The following is a 19077-nucleotide window of genomic DNA, read 5'->3' as shown; positions in this document are numbered from 1 at the left end:
CAGCACTGAGACTTGATGCTGGGGTTTGTTTTTCCTTCAGTCACACAGTGAGAAGACAATCCATCAAAAGGGGAGAACCGAGGCAGATGCCGAGTCTACCGCACACCGCGGAGAGCACGGTGCGGGAGGAGCACTTCTCCAGCAGGAGGGTGAGTGCCCAGCTCAGCCTGGGGGCCAGGGGGGTGCCTTGGGAGGGCTTCTGAGGTGCAGAGGTGCCAAGCAGGTTGCTTGCAGAGCCACACACTATCAAACCCTTTGTTTATTGCTGTTAAAGTATTTCGTTTGACAAACTTACGCTTTGACAAGCCTGGCTTTAATGCCACGTTCTCCCCCGTGCAGTGATGAGGATGCTTCTCTCGGAGTTCATACGGGCAAAGTTTTCCTCTGCAGTTGAGGACATCCAGGATGCTGGGAGTGGTAGTTCCCCTCCTCCCACCTGCTGTGATTTAAAGATAGAAGAGGCAGTTTGCAGAGTCAAGTTGCGTGATGGAGGCAGCCCCGAGGCCATCAAAATCTGAGAGATTTCAGTCCTGTCCCCCTCTGAAAGAGGAGCTGACAGTCGGGCTCTCTGTGCTGTCATGGGTAATTTTAGCCGAGGCACACGTGTTCTGTGTAACTTCATCAGATGTTAACAGATGGGCCCTTCCGTGGAGAGGGTGGATGTCTTCCTACCTCTTCACTGCAGCTTTGCTGTTTGCAAGGGGAAAAAAAAAAAGTCTGTAAAAACCCATGTTTGTTCAGCCTGTGCTTATCGTTCTCTTTCTGCTGCTCCCTCCTTCCCTGGGCTTTCTGCCACTGGAGCTTCACGTCCCAAAAGATTGTGTCTCGTGGCTGTGACGTGCAGATAACCCTCCCTGCTGTGCACGGCTCCACTTGTGCGCGGGAAGTTTCAGGAGAGAGATGCTGGTTTAAAAGAGGAAGAAAAATGTGTTCCTGATCCTTTTTTCTGAACTCACCTCGGTTTCCTTGTGGGAATCCCATCACTCTCACCAGGGGGATGTGCACCCCTGCTGCCCAGCTGGGGAGCTCAGTGCTGTGACGTCAGTGCTGAGAAGGATAAAGGTCCTGATGGCATTTGTTTCTTTTTGCTTTGTATTGTGTCCTGTAGGACTCTGTCCAGTTTCCTATACTGTGATGGTCTGATTTCTTCTTTGCCCATTTACCTTGAGGATAGGAAGAGATTAATTCTCCCATAATGGTTTCTTCTCTTCTCCCCTCCTGGCTGGGGAGGACAGGCCCAATCACTGCCCTCTCCGTGGCTTTTGGGACAGGGCAGCATCATCACGATGCTCCTCACCCCATGAACCTGATGTTTTGGTTAAACAGGCTCTCTCAGTTGCCTCTTAGGCAGTGTTTTCTCACAAAACTAATTCACGTGGGTCAGAAACAGTGGGGACTGATTTTGCATTTACAGTTGTTCTGAAACTTGGGCTCAGTCAGGAAAGTTGACCTCCAAAGTGACACTGCCAAGGAACAGGTTTGCTGGTGGAAAGAATAAACACAGATATGTGAACAGTAAACAACCTGTGACCAAACTGTTTATGGTGCTGAGCTGTAATATCCCATGACAATATAATAATGTATTTATTTATCCACTCACACTGAAAAGTGTGTCTGATTTCTTGGTTGCTTCCTAATGCCGGACAGTTGGATTGCAGGAATTTTCAAGAAAACCCTCCACATCTTATCTAAAGTGTCAATATTTTAATTGTAGAAACAGCTGGAGGACTACTTGTCAAATATCCTGAAAATGCCGATGTACAAGAACTACCATGGAACAGTAAGTAGAAATTAGTTTGCTTACCTAAAGAATATTCACTTTACAAATGCTGAATTCATTGGAACAAGACATGCAGCTTATGGATGAAACATTTTACAGTGGTTTTGTGAGCATTTTGGCTTAGCTGATTTCTCCAACATGATGTTTTCATGATGATGAAAACCAAAGGAGGAGAGTGAATGACTCAGTCTTGGATGTTGCTGGTATAACACAGGGATAATCTCCTCAAGCAAGTCCAGTCCAGGCAGCTGGTTGTATAATGATTTCTGTTTAATTCTGCAGTGTTTAAGATGATAAGTTCAAGTTTTAAGTACTTAAACAGTTGGAATCCAAACCACATTTGTAATTGCTCCTTCAGTTGGGGCTTTGTGTGTGGTCCTGAGTGCAGTTTTGTATCAGGTTTCTATTCTCTGCACTTTCACTGGACATCAGTGATGCTGAGTTTGTTTTTGTGATACCCCTTCACTTCCCCAGGTATTTGGGCAGTTCCAAAGGGAGATGGTAGTTGGCTTATTTCCTCAAGTCAACACTCTTTTTGAAATGAGGAGAGATGTCAAATCCAGCTTCAGGCCTATTTTAAGTAGAAATATTTCTTTTGAAATCCATCCTCAGATGTTTCTTCAGTGCTCCTCACCTGTCAGTTGCAGCTGTAACATCTCCCAGGGATGGTAATTTATCTCCCCTTTTTTGGCTGCATAATGACTGTATTATTCCATCTTTTGTATTATCAGCAAAACCTGATGCACGCTCTGAGTAGCTGCCGAGCTTAGTGACATTTTTGAGCCAAGGGTGATAACTGGGAGCACTTGGTTTTCAAACAAGCCAGAAATATAGACTGAACTTAGGGTTTCTGTAGCAGCCAGTTCTTCCCTTCCACTTTTGTTTTTGTTGTTTGATAGATATTCTTCTCTTTTGCGGGATATCAGTTATGTAGAGATGTTGGGCAGCTCATAGATGGATGTCATGCCCAAAAACTGTTTGTGCTCTGTTGCAGAGCTCAGTGTGTTAAGCACTGCTTGTTGTATGGGCCAAAGTGCTCATTGGGGTTGGCCAGAAACCTTCAGACTAGTCTGAGGCAACTGTATTCCTTAGAGTGCTTCTTTTGGGGACAGGCAGTAGAGCTTGATTCCAATGCAGTCAAGAGCTGTATTAGTCTGCATGTGGAAAAGAGTCATCTTTTGTTCTTATAGCAAGGTTGGGATAACTTGGCAATTTTGATCAGCAGCATATGCAGAGCGGGGGAGAGTTATTTTACAGTGTGGATCCATCTTGTCACTTTCAGGCAGGCGTTGCTTTTTTCAAATACTTCGGAGCATTTCTGCTCCTGTGAGAACGTGGGTGATCCTTTGGCCAGGCTGTGGTTTGGGACGTGCAGCAGCGGTGGGGGCCGGGTGAGGAGACAGTGGTCCTGCCTTGCCCAGGCAGCTGTGGCGTGCTCCTCTCCTGTGCTGAATCGCCCTTCTGTCCCCGGCCCCCGGACCCAGATGTCACTTTGCACATAAATTCTCAGTTTATTGTTGGCTCCCACTGGATTTGGCTGCAGTGAAGCATTCAGTGAGGACTCTGCTGCTCATGGTGGCAGTGCGGGTCCTGCAGGCGATGCTGGAAGAAAGCACAGGGAGAAAAGTGCTTCCTTTAAAAAAAACCACCAAAACAACCCCCACCATTCTCTTACTCTATAGAGACTAAAGTGAAGATTTCTGGCACTTTTCCCAGAACTGTATTTGTCCTTCTGAGAACAAAATGAGGGCTTTGCTCTTCCTGTGGCTGAGAAGTCTTTTGCCTGGACGCTGACAAATGCTGTAACTGTCTTAATCCTGGAGAACATTTTGACTCCTGTGTGTTCCTTTCAGCAAATCGATGCACTGAGGTGTTTTTTTTTAAAATCCTGAACTCTTTGTAAAGTGAGACATGGAGTGGCAAAGGCAAACTGTGACCTGCCCTAAGGGATTGTAGCCCTTAGTCCGTGTGAAGGGCTTGCTCGGCTCAGTTGTGTCTACAAGGATGTGTTTTTTACATCCAAGCTGCACAATTTAATGAATTCACTTTTTTACTTCTTTTATTTTGCATTTGTGGTTAATTTGTTATTTCCCAGTGAGAGCAAATAGCTTTATACACTGTCTGCAGGATGTGCCATGCACTGGGACAGTCAAGCCTGCAAGTTGAAGCTCGTAGCAGTTTTGCAGACCTGGAATCCCCAGTGGATCGAGGATCAGGTCCACAGTGACCACATGGCATTGTAGAGCTTGTACATCCCCCAGCTTTTTATATTTTTATTTTCTTTTTTGTTATATGAATCATGATTAAATCTCATGCCTTCTCATCCTTTCCAAAACCTTTTTATAGTACCTCTGGGCTGAAGTGCTTCAAGGCAATCACCATTAAAATGAATGTTGTGGGGATCTCAGTCTGTTAATTGTCCACACTCTTTTTCTGGAAAATGGAAATTGGAGGAATATAGCCCCAAAATGTTAGGGCTTGATTGAGTTCCACATAAAAATTTTTTCAATTGGACCCTTGCATTATTTTTTTATGTGACCTCCCATACTTAAAAGATACCTAAGCAAAATGAAGAGTAAGATTTGATTGAACTGGAGTGTGTGAGCTTTAGTAAGTGAGAGTAAAAACCTCATTTAAAGTGAAAACAGTACTATGTAAGATCAGCTCAGATATGTGAGTGGCTGCAGGTTTACCTCTGATATTGTACTTGGATCTGCAGACCTCTGCAACCTTCTAGTATTTTTAGTTGTTTACTTCTAAATAAATAGTTATTATTTAGGCTTTTAGTTATTTATTATATATTTAGTTATTTTTAGTTATATACAATAATTGAAATACAGCACATTTGAAATACAGTGATCAAGCGCTGGTTTGTAAAAAAACCCTTGAAATACAGCACATTCCAGTTTTCTTTTTAAATTTGGGTTTTGTATGAGCAATTTTTTTTGTGTAAGAAATTTTGCTGAACAATATTATTCTGAAGAGCATGTAATTCCATTTTATTGTTAGCCATCAGTGCTAATCAAACCACTTTTTTAACCCACTAAATTAAGAACAAGAGTCGAAATGAAAACGCAGTGTGGAGCTGCTGAATTCTTTCTGAAATGCAGATGCTCTGTGAAATTTTTACTCACATAAATGGTGGATGCTCAGCATTGCTGGCAGAACGGGATGGTTTGAACCTGTGGCTCGTGCACCTTGCAGCTGGTTCTCCGCCTTCCATAGCCTGTCCTTCTGCAGCTGATCACTCCCGTCTGCTTTTCTTATTTTGCTTTTTATTGCTACAACAATGTCATTGAAGCTGCGTTCTCTGGGCCTTTATCTCATACTTAAAACATTCTGCTGCGGATCGCTCTGAAACCAGAGTGGGATTCCAGCTCCCCAGGGAGGCAGCTGGGCAGCACAGGAATTCCAGTGTGACGGAGATGAAAGTGCCTGGGCTGCTCTGCCTGCCTCTCTCAGTCCCTCTGTGAATGACGAGCACCTCGGATGAAAGGCTCTGTAACAGTAAAAATAGCTAATGCAGCAATAATAATAACAATAAATCATTCGATCAGATATTTCGCACTGCACTGAGGAATTTTCCTTCTAACTGGAGGAATTTATTTAAGGGTTTATTTTACAAACCAGCGCTTGATCAACGTGTTGGATGGGCTCCTGTAACCGTCATTGCTGTTCCAAAGACTCCTTGGCTGCAGAGGAGGTTGCTGCGCTGCCAGACAATCTTTCTTTCTTTTTTATGTGGTGGTAGTTCTGTTTCTGCAAGTAATTTTTCCTCCTGGTTTTCCTTTTTGCTTCTTTTATTTCTCTGCATGCAGTGCTCCTCAAATTGCTGCCAGTTTTCTGGTCCCAGCCAGCGTTTTCAAAGGGTTTTGACATTCATTTGCTTTTTTTGTGCGTGTGCCCACTGTGAGAGATGTCTGGGTTTCTGATTTGTCTGGTGGGGAATGCCAGCCATTTTCTGAAGAAGTTAAGATGGGATCCAGGCAAAGAAGTGGCCTGAGACTTCACTTGGGACCTCTGATAAGACCTTGTAGAGTACACTGGGTTTTCAGGTGCTTCCCACCCTGCTCTGAATGTCACTGCAGAAACAGCTGAAACGTTCATAGGTCAGACCTGGTACTTTTCCAGAACATGTAGGTAGAGCAGAGATACCAAGATGGTTAGTAAAAGCATGGAATAACTTGTTCTAACCACTTTCTGAAAACAGACTGAAATGACCCCAAAATCAGGGCATTAAATTTGCCTCTACAGAATAGATGTTACTTTATGTCCTTGAGATACTCAGAGGAAAGTAATAGTGTCTTTTGTTCTTCTCCACGGCCTTATTGATATGAGAAGTTTGGGAAGGTCCCAGGAGCAGCAGAGCATGAGGAAGTGGAAGGATCTTCTGTCCTACTGTGGTTAGAGGGTTCCCTCTGGCTTTATTGCCTGGCTAAAGGGACAGTGACACCTGCCCTCACCCTACCCTGAGCACCACTCTGCACTTGGACAACTTTATGTGATAATAAATTAAAAGTTCCTGGGTGCAGACAAGCTTCTACCATGCAAGGCTGCTCCTGCCCAAGCCCTGTCCTGCACAGGACACCCGGGGCAGGTGTTTGTTCCTGCTAATGGGGCCCAGGGCTAATAACCAGCAGACTGCCAGGAATGTCTTGCTGTGCCAAGAAAAGCCTGCTCAGTCGAAATGGCCCAGTGTCCTATTTTTAGAGGTGAATGTAATCATGCTGTGCTTTCTCACCAACTTTACTCGCTGTTATGTTCCTCTGCCATTCCTGCTGAAGCAGGAGGACCCATGAGGAGGCAGGTTGCTTGTCCTTGGGATTTGATCTTGGTCTCCTTCTGACCCAGTGTTGCTTTCCTGTGGATTTTTGGCTTCTGGAACCAAATGGGCAGTGGTGTGTGTGCAGCACTGAGTGGGAGCAACTGGCTTGAAGGATGCTAATAGGCTGAGGGGTTGAACCCCCATGTGGTGTGTGTCCATAGGGTAGGAGAATCAAAGGGAATAGGGTGCTCCCAGACCTGGGGACATGTCCTCATTCTCTTTCCAGTGTTTCTGTGGTGGTCACTGGAGGGAGGAGAGGATTCAAGCAGCCAGCCAATATCACATAGACCCCCAAAACAGTGTCAGACTTGAGTCCTGAGTTCAGCCAGTGATCCAGAAGGGAGGATACGAGTAGGTCCCTATAATACATTTGAGCTTGATTGTCCTGGTTGCCCGAAGTGTATTCTCCAAAGCACATCCAAAATAAACAAGCTGAAAACCCAACCACACTACTTTTCTTGGTCTCCTTGAAGATGCTTAGGCAGTGGTGGGGAACTTCTGCTCAGGATCTTGTAGGTTCTGTCTTTATGACAAGTCACTTCAATGAAGCAAAGTATTTTGTGGATTTCAGAGTTTGAAGGATGGGGGAATCTCTTTCTCTTTTCCAGATGGAGTTTGTTGGAGTAAGCCAACTGTCATTTATCCACGACCTGGGACCAAAGGGCATGTGAGTTGTGAGCTGTGTCTTTGTGAGTTATGATTCACTAAGAGCATGACTTTATAAATAAATACTGTTCACATTAATAGCTTTCCTTTCTCACCGGTAACTGACTGGAGAATATTTTATCATCCAGATAGAAAAATTTATTACTGTTCAGAGAGAAATGGTACAATTTGGGGAAATAGTTTTGAGAGCAGGCTGCTTTGCGAGACATGGGCTGGCTTACAGGGTTTCTCCCCTTCCCTCCCTGCAGCCTGTTGAGCCCCTTGTTTTTCTTCTTCCTGTGCCATAAACCAGCGCCCTGCATTTCTTAAATCTGCTTTATTTCCTTCTGGGGGGTATTATTTTTGCCCTTTGTCCAGCTTTCAGATCATAGCACAGAGGCTGCTTGGGCACAGCTGGAGGTGGCAGGAGCCATCCCTGGGCACAGAGGCCGGGGGGGAGTTCAGCAAAGCACCCTCCACCCAAAAGCCCCCCTGCACCTCCAGGTGAGCCGTGTCACCCACCCTGACCCTGTTTCTGTCCTCACAGAGAAGGATTCATCATGAAACGCTCCGGGGGCCACCGCATCCCTGGCCTGAACTGCTGCGGCCAGGGGAGGATGTGCTACCGCTGGTCCAAGAGGTACTGCTGGGGTGGCGAAGGTGGGGCTGCCACGTGCTCCTCGGGCACACAGAAATGCTCATTTGTCTTTTTCTGCAACAAAATCCGTGAGGGAGATTCTCGCTTTTTTATAAAAGCCACAGATTTTCAAGCTGAAAGGGTCTGTAGGGTGTTCCCCCCTCACACTCCTGTGTGGTGGGTTTTTTTTCTTCTGCTTTGGAGTTCACAGAAGGGTCAGGTTACTCCAGAGGAAAAGTGGGGTTTCTTACAGCTTCAAGCTGGCAGAAATGGCAATAACCCCCCAGTCTGTTCCCAGCTTTCCCTGCTGTGGGAGCACCAGTGGCTCCATGCCTTCTGAAGGGGATGTGGCTGGTGACACTGCCCTGGGCATATTCCAGCTTTGTTTTCTGAGCTTTCCTTCCTCAATGTACAAAATGGAAATCAATTAATTGAAACACTCTCTGGACCAGTGCAGAGCAGCATTAAATCAGACGTGACCTGCAGCAGTAAGGAGCTGTTTGGTGTAATTAACCTTGGTGTTAAATATGTTCCCTCTTCCTTATTACTGCAGGTAGTTAAATCCCAGTGTTTTCATGGGAGTTTTCACAAGCCATGCTGTTCCCATGTCCCTTCCTGCTGCAGACAGACAAAACTTATTGTCCCCATCCCTTTACCTTCTGTGTTAGGTCTTGGTATTGCCTGGGGCCATGGCACAGGGAAACATATGCTGCGGGGGAGTATATGTGTTACCAACTACCCAAAAAATACAGGGAGCATTTCCTGGAGCATGGCCTTCCCCTGCAAGTCTTCCCTTTTGAAAATCCAAATAGCCCATACCTGCCTTACAGCGACAGTTTCTTGGTCAATAGAGCTTCCCCAAGCATTACCTACCTTTGGATTTTAGCATCACCCATAGGCTGTCATTAGTTTTATCTTCAATAATTCTCTTTTCCAACAAAACCTCTCTGCATTCTTGTGAACAAATGGTCCTATTTCTTCATAGTCTTTCCAACATTTCTTAGTGTAATTTTACAGATCTCTGTAGTGAGTGCGTAAGGAAACAAAGATGTGACTTTCCTTCAGGTCAAATTGCTAAATTGTCACCAATTCTTTTTCCCTTTTGTGGAGAAAAAAAGCCTTTTCCTTTTGATACTTCTTAGTTAACTCATCTCTGTGTTATGCAGAGCTCAGGCTTTAGGGGGGACAGTAGCACATCCAGCTCCAATGGACCTTCATTTTCCTTTAGAGCCTAAAAATGGGGTGGGAGAAGTGTTTGAGTGGGATTGTGTACACAGTATCACAAGAGGGGCACCAAATTCCCGTCATGGCCCATGGGGACTGACAGCTTATGCATCAATAACGAAGCAAATAACAGTAATATTTCCCAGAGAGGGTTATTTAAATGAAGGATTTCAGGACATGGAGGCAGACAGTGGGGTGATGCTGTGAAAGGGCACGGGTAGGATTTCTTGGGCTTGTAGAGCAGCCTGGGAAAAACAGAAAGGGGAGTGCTTGGAAATGTACTCTGTGAGGTGTTTAAGAGTGAAACTATGGGCCAGATAGGGAGGGCAGGTATTTTACCACCAAATGAGAGGTGATGCTGGGTAACTCTCAGAGCCCTGAAAGAAAGAAAAAAATTATGGGATCTGGAAGTAGATGAGCTTGAGGCTGTTTCTAAAGATACAAGAATGAACAGATTTTTGCAGTATTTTGTGTTGCTTTGTGTATTTCTGAGTGTGCAGAAGAATGAGGCGAAGGGCTGGTGATGGAGACCTGTGTGGGACAGAGGGGGCTGGTTACCCCAGCTACGCCACAGGGGGAGAAAAAATTAGAAATGCCATTCACAGTAAAAAATGTGTTTTTTCCAGAGTTGCCTTCAGGCTACAGTATTTATGTAAAACCTGCCGGTCATCTCTCCTCTTGTGTTTCTAACAGGGTGCCTGTTGCTTGGCAATGAAAGCTTTCCAAAATGCCTCGTTCATATATTTTGATAGGAGTGAAAGTGATCCTAGCATCAGAGTTAATGTTAGAAATGTCAAATAACTCCTGTATAGAATGCAAACTGAATTAAAATCTGGGATGGAGACATCCTTGTTGCACCTTGCCTGGGGCTAGGAGGTTTATAAACAGGGGTTTTGTTAAACAAGCAAACCTGTATTTTCAAAGACTTTGTAAAAAGGAACCGTGTAAATAACTCTAAAAGTCTTACATTGAATTCAAACTTATTACACAAGTTCATAAAATAGACACTTTTCTGCTCAAGAAAATCATCCCTGGTCTAGCCCCTGAGAAGAAATTTTACCATTTAGTTAGGGGTATGTTTATTTAGGGAATGTTTTCCTGTCCTTGATAAATGATTTGGCCTTGTTTTGATGGAAGCACTTTCCCCTTTTATTATCAGCTTTTTTTATGACTTATGTTTTGACAACTGGCATGGCTGTGAAATCCAGGTGATGTGGTTGCTGTGCCTGTACAGGTGGCTGGTGGTGAAGGACTCGTTCCTGCTGTACATGAAGCCCGACTCGGGGGCCATTTCCTTTGTCCTGCTGGTCGATAAGGAGTTCAACATCAAGATAGGCCAGAAGGAAACAGAAACTAAATATGGGTTGCAGATTGACAATCTCTCTAGGTAAGAAAACAGGCTTTGTTTAGCCCCTCTTAGTCTGCTTTTGCTTTCTTGAGGAGGAATCGATGTTCCTCTGCAGGAGGGATTAACAAGGCGCTGGGCCGATGGTGCAGCTTCGCTTCCCGCAGGGCTGGGGCTGGGCTGCTGCTGCTGGTGTGCTCGGACCTGTGGGGATTTGGCCCATAATGCTGATCATTTCCAATGTCTTAATGAGGCATTTGGAGCCTCAGCTGCTGTTTGTCCATCCCTGCGGTTATTGCTGGGGCCTGAGGGCACGGTGCATGTTGAGTTGTGCAGCCTGGTTTGGCAGCAACTGCTTAGATAATTTTCTAGGTGCTGTGTTCCTTTTATGCTGCAAGCAGGGATGTTTTCTTCTGCCTCCCAATGAAGTATTACCCAAAAGCCATGCCAGTTGGGATAAAGAGATATTAAATATTTTTATGTTAGCGCACAGTGTAAATTCATCTCTTAAAAAATACAACATTAGCTGGCTCCAGCTCCAAAGCTGATGCTATTAATTTAAATCTGGGTATTTTGTGCTTGGCAGTGCCTTACTGTTAGTCACTCAGAACAGCTCAGCGCTGTGTATTCTTTTGCAAGCAAAACAGCAAAGCAAAGCCCATAGTTTTTGCTTAAATAAAACATGACTGATGCAGATGCATTTACCAACACGGATAGACAGCGAGGAGCAGCCCAATTAAGCATGAGTGGCTCCAGCATCCTGCCCTGCACCTCCTCTGTTTTACAGGTCGCTGATTTTGAAGTGTAACAGCTACAGACATGCCCAGTGGTGGAGGCAGGGCATAGACGAGTTCGTTCGGAAGCACGGCAAGGACTTCCTCACGGAGCATCGCTTCGGCTCGTACGCGGCCGTGCAGGAGAACACGCTGGCCAAGTGGTGAGGAGTGCGGCGAGGCCGTGGGAGACTCGGTGCTGTGGGTGCTGGCATCACCTGCTGGCATCACCCCAGCTCTGATGAGCAGAGCTGGCGGCCTTTGGTAGCTGTGGGGACTGATGATAATTAGAGAAGTTGCAAAAAAACGAGGAAGGAAATAGCAGGGCTGGTGACAGGAGCGCTTTGCTTCTGTTCGCGTCACAGCTTAATAGCATTTTGTAACATTGAGTTTCACTGGAATTTGAACAGGTTTGGTATTTGTCATTGTAAGGATAAAGGGAATAAAAGAGAATCAACAAATGCAAATTTGGGTATAGTCAGAGGGCGACTGGGCGTTATGCACGCAGCAGTCCTGTGAGTAATCCTTCTGTCTGCAGTGCAACCTGATTGCACTAAGGCATGCCCAGAAGCACCTCAAAAGCTGGATTCTAGCTGGAAGCAAATCTTTATGGTGTTTTTGCTTCAGCTTCTGCCTTGCAGCAACTGCTGACCGAGTAGTTTCTGTAAATCAGAGAAAACACCACCCCAGCATCCTTTCCTGAGTGACAAACCTGTCTTGAACCTCGAGCAAAATCCAGGAATATTGTGTGTGGTTGGCAGAAGTGCCAAGTGGCACTTAATAACCTCTTATTGTGCTGTTTCACCAAGCTACTAACAGCAACACTGAATTCTCCCTGCGTGTTCTCCTGATTCTTGATATTAGGTTTGCGTTTGCTTTTGAGAAGAAAATGTAAACAGCACCGACACAGAACCCTATCTCTCTTCAGCCATGTACTTTGATTAACGAAGGGGAGGAAACGTAAACCTTCACGCTGTGTTTGCTTTTGCAGGTATGTAAATGCGAAGTGGTACTTTGAGGACGTCGCCAATGCCATGGAAGCTGCTAAGGAGGAGATTTTCATCACAGATTGGTGGTTCGTACTCGCATACTTGGGTGTTGACCAGCTGTCTGTCTCGGGGCGTTGCCGACAATGCGGCACTGTTCGGGGGCCCTACAGTATGGCAGCGAGCCGTGCAGCCAGATGGTTTGGCAGCACACCCAAACCTCTCCTTGTGTTGCATTCAAAGGCCTTTTCAGGAGGGTTGGCAGCAAAAGCGCATGCTTCACATCAACAACTTGGTTGTCTCCTTCCATGGAAATGCCTCAAATTGTGTGGAGGCACCACCTGAATTGCAAATGTTGCCACGTGAGGTGCTCGTCGGGAGCGTAAATCGCTGCAGACCCAAGGGGCACACATGGCTTTCAGTGTATGAGGGAACAGGGATGCTCAAACACCTCCAACAGTGCTCTTGCCATGGGATCCTCCTTTCAGCTCCTCGCTGTCTTGGGAAGCCTCATGCCAGCAATGAGAGCATCCTGTGGGTCTGTGATTTTGGTCTGCTCTTAAATGATTAAGATAATGGGTGAGGGGAGTTTTGTTGCCCTTTCTGAGCTGTGTGGCTGCCTAAGGACCTGGCTCTGCCCACTACTTAACTAGTGATTCAATGTGTTTAGGCAGTGCTCTGATTCCTGTTTGAGGCAGGACAGGGTGTTCTCACAGCCTCTGGCAGAGTTTCCTGGCTGAGTACTGGTTGCGACTGCCCATGTCTTGCCTTTGTGGAGGTTAATCTGCCTGAGCCAGCCTGGACCATGGGGATGGGAGGATCCCAAGACATGACTTAGATGTCCCTTTCACCTTGGGCATATCTCTGTGCTTATCTTTCTCCATCTGGAAAATGACCTTCTTGCTACTTATCCACTGCCTCTAGGAACTGGGAGAATTACTTCTGAGGTGGAAATTATTATAAGAAATCTACATATTATGTTAGCATTTACTGGGCTAAATCTTTTTCCTGCCATGACCACAACTAAGCCCAATGCTCCTGGATCCCCACATGCAACATCAAGTGGCAATTCAAAAGCATCCGATTTCAGACCCATTGTCTTTTACTTAGTGTTTTATTCAGACCATTGTTAATGTACCATGGAATTCCAAAACTTATCTGAAACTTAGAGTATAAGATAAAAATGCTGTTGTCAGAAGCATGTTTTTAGGATGTAGCAATATGCTTTGTTTAAGCAGAAGTTCCCATGCTTGATACAAAAGTAAAGGAATGAAATTCTGTCACCTTACTCTGCAGGAGTTAGATGAGATTGCTTAATTATTTCTTGTAATCCTTAAAGCTATCAATCAATAAAATGTCCTGTTGAGAGATCCTTTGCTTTGTCTTTAGGCAGCAAGGAAAATTCAGTACAAATCTGTGCTGCTCAGATAGCCCAAGTACCAGGCGAACTGAAATCCCACTCTTATTTATTTTTTATATCTGCACATTTCTTTCAAATCTGCCTTGGGGTTTTCTTTTGTTGCATCTTTCTTTCATAGATAGAGTCCAAATTTCCCTATTTACACATCACTGTTAAACTTGGTCTCGTGGGTTGTTAAATACTAAGATGAATGTGCTGGACACATCCCCTGCCTTCTGTTATGCTCTGTTATTAAAGAACAAAGAGCACTGGAGAATGCATCACTCTGGGACATGAGCCTTTACATCCACTTTATTTAAACTTTGATTTCTTTGCTTCCCGAGTTGATTATTTAGGCCAGTGCTTTGTTTGCAGGCTACATATGCTATGTTTTTTCCACTCATTTATCTTCTTAGGCTGAGCCCAGAAATCTTCATGAAACGACCGGTTGTGGAAGGAAATCGCTGGCGGCTGGACTGCATCCTCAAGAGGAAGGCAGTAAGTGAGCTCCAGCTGCAACCCTCACCCTGCAGAGAGTCCTGTGCACCCACCCAGTTACGGGGTCGTACTGGGACTGCAGTGTTTGCACTGTTTAGTTTGGTAGAGACGAGAGTTAAAGTTGGCCAAGCCTCATATCAGGTGGCCTCGGAAAACTACGTGTTTTGATTTGCACCCCCCATTTGGGTTTGGAAGAGCTTGGAGGCAGAAGGGTAGATCCTTCAAACTTCAGTGGCTTCAGACTGAAAGAGTGTGGGCACAGGTTGCCCATAGAAACTGTGGATGTCCCATCCTTGGAAGTGTTCAAGGCTAGGCTGGACAGGGCTTGGAGCAACCTGGCCTAGTGGAAGGTGTCCCTGTACATGGCAGGGGATTGGAACTAAGTGATCTTTAAGGTCCTTTCAAACCCAGGTCATTCTATGATTCTGTGATCCTCTGATTGCCCCAAGTTTGGGTCACTTCGGCCTTGCATTATGACTGCCCAGTTCCTGGTGGGGTCAAAGACCTGTTGCTGTCTCGTGCTCTCCATGTGATATATGTAATTTAGAAGTAAGGGAAAGGCTGAGAACTTTGGGGTGTGTTTATGAGTGTGGGCTGTAAGTTGACTGATAATAACACTGGTGCTCAAAAGAGTTTGTCCCATGTGATCAGTGAGTCAGAAGGTAAAGCATGGCTGGGAAACCTCTTGAACTCTTGCTGTAGTAGAAGGGCAGGAGTCCATATGGACATGGACTTTAGCTTTGAATGACTTTAAACTAAAAGAGGGCAGGTTTAGATTAGGTATTATTAAGAAATTCTTCACTGTGAGGGTGATGAAGCCCTGGCACAGGTTGTCCAGAGAAGTTGTGGCTGCCCCATCCCTGGAAGTGTTCAAGGCCAGGCTGAATGGGACTTAAACGACTTGATCTAGGCAGTGGGAACAAGATGGTCTTTAAGTTCCCTTCCAACCCAAAGCATTCTATAATTCTGTGACATGCTGAAATAGTCTTTGACTCCTTCCCTTTGCAAACTATTTGTCATCACAGTCGTCACCCCTCCACATACCTGCAAAAATAAGAGTTCTTTGTGTCTGACTGTTGTTGACTTGGAAGTAGTCTTATTTTCTGGCAAGTGAAACCTGGCCACAGAATATGCTCACTCAATGGAAGAATTTGCCTTTGTCATGCGTTTTCCTAAGGACATAAATACCTTGTAAGAGTGAGGAGTGTTTTAAGGTCAGTTCTTGGAAATGCTTGCTCTGTCACTTGTGGTATTTCCTTGACTCGACAGGGCAGTCAGCATGCAAGTGTTGAGGTATTGGGGTAAGGCTGTCCTTTCTGTGTGCTCAGTGCTGACTGGGACTTCCCTGGGTGCAGTGGGTAGCAGAATATCATCCACAGTTTAGGGACTGCCTAAGCTCTCAGTAGCTGCTTTATGGTAATAGGAACTTAAAAGGCTGTGGAATGTTTAGGTCCCAAGTTTATGTTTGGGTCAAAACTCTGGTCAAACTCCAGTACGGATTTTTAATCCATGCTGATTTGTGGCAAGTGAAGGTGTCTCAGTGTATGACCAGTATTTTCCAAGGTTTGGGGTGTACTTGGCACATTTGAAGGTACTTTAACAAGTGTGTTTAGAAACCCTCCCACGGATACCATGCTGGTCACAAAAAGCACCATCTTTTTAGCACTGCTCATTGTATTCCAGGAGCTTGTTCACCTCTGTCAGCAGAAGGAACTTCTTTGCTGGTTTTGAGTTGACAGCATCCCCTTTAGGTGAGGGATATCCATATGACCACATGGGTCTCGCCATCCTGCAGAGATGGTTAACTGTGGGCAAACCTCAGGGCAACACGAGGCAGCAGAACACTGAACTTCAGGTGTGCAGCATGATTATACAGGGAGTGAATCATGTTTGCAAAATCACCTCAAAGGGTGTGTAAAAGTAGCTACTGTAGGAATGACCTGTTGGTGGGCTTTGGCATAGCTCAGCTCTTCACACACAAACCGAACTGTCCTCAGGGAGCTGAAGAGCTTTCCCGAGCAGTGCAGGTCCTTCCAGGCTGTGGGGTCACCATGGTGGGTCTGAAAGGGCATAGTCAAGAGCAGGTAACATCAGTCTGCATTTCCGTCATCCTTGCTGCCTCTTAGCTTTTCCTTGCTTTGGAAATGGACTGTATCCATTGACGTGCCTATGTAGCTTGTGTTCCTTTTTATTTCTGACAGCAACAAGGAGTGAGAATTTTTGTTATGCTGTACAAAGAGGTGGAGCTTGCCCTAGGGATCAACAGTGAATACAGCAAGCGGACGCTCATGCACCTCCATCCAAACATCAAGGTAAGCGCACACTGCTGTAAGGAGGACGTTTGCATTTACTTGTTCTTGATGGCTAGTGCTGACCCCAGTGTATTTGGGTGTGAACTGGAAGGGTGTTTCCCACCATTACAGTGGGAATAGTCTGAGAAGACATGCCCGTGTAGTGACTACAACTTAGTTTCTATAGATTTTAGTGCAACATAAAATTGCTTAGTTTATATTTGCCAAAGCAACTATTTGTCTAATTCACAAGAAGCATATTTCATGTGACAACTTAATGGGGTTACATCAGATGGAAAATTACACTTTGAGAATGTTGCCTCATTTCAGCATTTCTCTTCAAACATGAATGATGAGAGTCAACACTGGATATGTGAATGTTTCCATCACAGATGAACAGCGTTGCACTGTCCTGTGCTGTTACGCTGCTGTTTTGGCACCAAGCAGAAAATGAGCTGTGGCAGTCAAACCAGTGGATAAGGCTAGATCCAGTCTCTTAAAATTAGAGACATATACATCTTAAAGAGCAATAAGGTATATGTTATGCTAGAATAATTGATTTATTGTCACTTGATCAGTTGTCACAGTGAAGGGAAGCATCCGTTTACCATCATCTTCGCAGCGAGACCAGAAGGTGTAACTGGAAGATACACTCTAGCTGTGTTACAGGTTTTGGGAGCAGCCAGGTGGAAATCCTATAGCTTTTTTTTCCAGGAAGCTGGTCCAGTGGCTCTAACATAAAAAAATAAAACTATACGATGTATGCTCAGATATAGGAATTTTTGTGCCATAAACACATGTCAAAAAGAAGCTCATAAAAAAATGGCAAACAACTTGCCGATTTTAAATGGGGAAAAAAACCCCAGCCAACTTCTCATTTCACTTGTGTGGTGGCAACAACCAAAGAAGTGACTCAGATCACCAATATGTTGTTTTCTTTTAGAGCAGGCTCTGTGTTTGAAATCTCAGCTATTACAGCTCTACTGAAAGCATGGTTTGTTGAAACAGTTTCCTTGACTATGGTCCTCTTACGAAACTGTTGTCGTAGGTGTGACCTATCCCAACATCAGTAACCCTTGCTGCTCAGGAAGACCTGTGTTGTGGGGAAGCACCTGCCTCCCAGTATGGCTGACCCAGCTAGTGGGGAATTGAGTAGCTTCAGTAATCAAGCAGTCTGTGTGAATGCACTCACTAACAACTCCAGTGTTCCCCCGTCACCCCAAGCAGCCCAAAAAAAGGCTGGACAGCTCTCTGCCGGGAGGGATTTAAATGTGGCAGCGATGCTGAGCTGGAGTGCTGGTTTTCTCCGCAGGTGATGAGACACCCAGACCACGTGTCCTCCTCCGTGTACCTCTGGGCCCACCACGAGAAGCTGGTCATCGTGGACCAGTCGGTGGCGTTTGTGGGCGGCATCGACCTGGCGTACGGCCGGTGGGACGACGACGAGCACCGTCTGACCGACGTGGGCAGCGTGAAGCGAATGACGGCCGTGAAGTCGGTGTCAACAGCCAACCTGGCAGTAAGTGGCCATGGTCAGCACCTGTGCCCAGAGAGTGCAGGTGTGCACTGGGGCTGAACAGGCTGTGTCCCCTTCTGAGCACAGGGTTGGGTTCGGGAGCTTCAGAGCCAATTAGCGGTGAGAAGGAGGGAGTATCCGAGCACTGAATGACTCTCCAGGGCTGGATGCTGACCGGCCCTTGTTAGGGCACGGAGATAGAGAGCTGGATTCCCCGCTGCAGCTTGGAGCAGCATTCACAACTTGAAGACTGTGTTCTTAGAGTCACAGAATCTTAGAATGTTTTTGGTTGGAAGGGACCTTAAAAATCGTCTCGTTCCACCCCCTCCCATGGGCAGGGACACCTTCCACTAAACCAGGTTGCTCAAAGCCCCATCCACCCTGGCTTTGAACACTTCCAGGGATATGGGGTATCTACAACCTCTCTGGGCAGCATTTCTTTTCTTAATAAAACTTAGCTAGAAATGCACAGTAAGCACTCACAGAGTGCTACAAATTCTCAATACTCGCGCCCTCAGCAGCTGCCTTGTTTGCTGAGCTTTCTGCTAAGCTGGGTCTGTATGCAACCACATATCTCTGAAAATTTGAGAGGTTTAGGTTGAAGAGAATTTGAAGGGGAGTAGTAATTCAGAGTAAATTTATGGAATCAAATGCTGCTAGTATTACCAGGTTTTCCTGTCGAGTGCCTCCTCAGTACAGGCTCTCCCCAAAAAGCCTGCCACCAAGGTGTGTCTGTCACAGAGCAAAATTTGTCTTGTGGTTGTTTCTGAGCGTTGATAAGCACGGGAATCTGTAGTTAAAGGGCAACCTGTCTGAACATTACCTACAGCCATGTCTTCTGTCTCTTAAGTCTGCAGCGGAGTTGTCTGAACATGTCCCACTGCAGCCTCAAACTCTGTCCCCAGAAAGCCACTTGTTCGAGAGAAACACTGATGATGCCCCAGACATGTCAAAAATGAAAGGAGTAGGAAAATCCAGAAAGTTTTCGAGGTTCAGTATTTACAAGCATCTCCACAAACACGGCATGCACCATGCTGACAGCGTCAGCAGCATCGACAGTGACTCAAGTAAGTGATGATGTTCAACTAAACAATGTATATAAAGCGTGTGTGGAGGTGGGTGGGTGGGTGTATGTGCACATTCACATGATTTCTAGGG

General features: G+C 45.6%; 1 protein-coding gene across 2 annotated transcripts in view; it reads left to right on the top strand.

Annotated features, from left to right (window-relative positions):
• Window positions 1-19077, top strand: part of PLD1 (phospholipase D1) — a 62466-nt gene that overhangs the window by 19565 nt on the left and 23824 nt on the right. For both annotated transcript variants that reach the window (XM_064665851.1, XM_064665850.1), the window contains exons 5-15: window positions 41-149; window positions 1715-1780; window positions 7214-7272; window positions 7798-7890; window positions 10346-10498; window positions 11244-11393; window positions 12221-12304; window positions 14031-14112; window positions 16314-16424; window positions 17716-17922; window positions 18770-18986. In XM_064665851.1, the coding sequence (XP_064521921.1) occupies window positions 41-149; window positions 1715-1780; window positions 7214-7272; window positions 7798-7890; window positions 10346-10498; window positions 11244-11393; window positions 12221-12304; window positions 14031-14112; window positions 16314-16424; window positions 17716-17922; window positions 18770-18986 (1331 nt within the window). The remainder of the gene's footprint in view (window positions 1-40; window positions 150-1714; window positions 1781-7213; window positions 7273-7797; window positions 7891-10345; window positions 10499-11243; window positions 11394-12220; window positions 12305-14030; window positions 14113-16313; window positions 16425-17715; window positions 17923-18769; window positions 18987-19077) is intronic.

Source organism: Pseudopipra pipra, chromosome 10, assembly GCF_036250125.1.
Source record: "Pseudopipra pipra isolate bDixPip1 chromosome 10, bDixPip1.hap1, whole genome shotgun sequence".
NCBI classification, from domain to species: Eukaryota; Metazoa; Chordata; class Aves; order Passeriformes; family Pipridae; genus Pseudopipra; species Pseudopipra pipra.
This window is presented reverse-complemented; position numbering and strand designations above follow the sequence as displayed.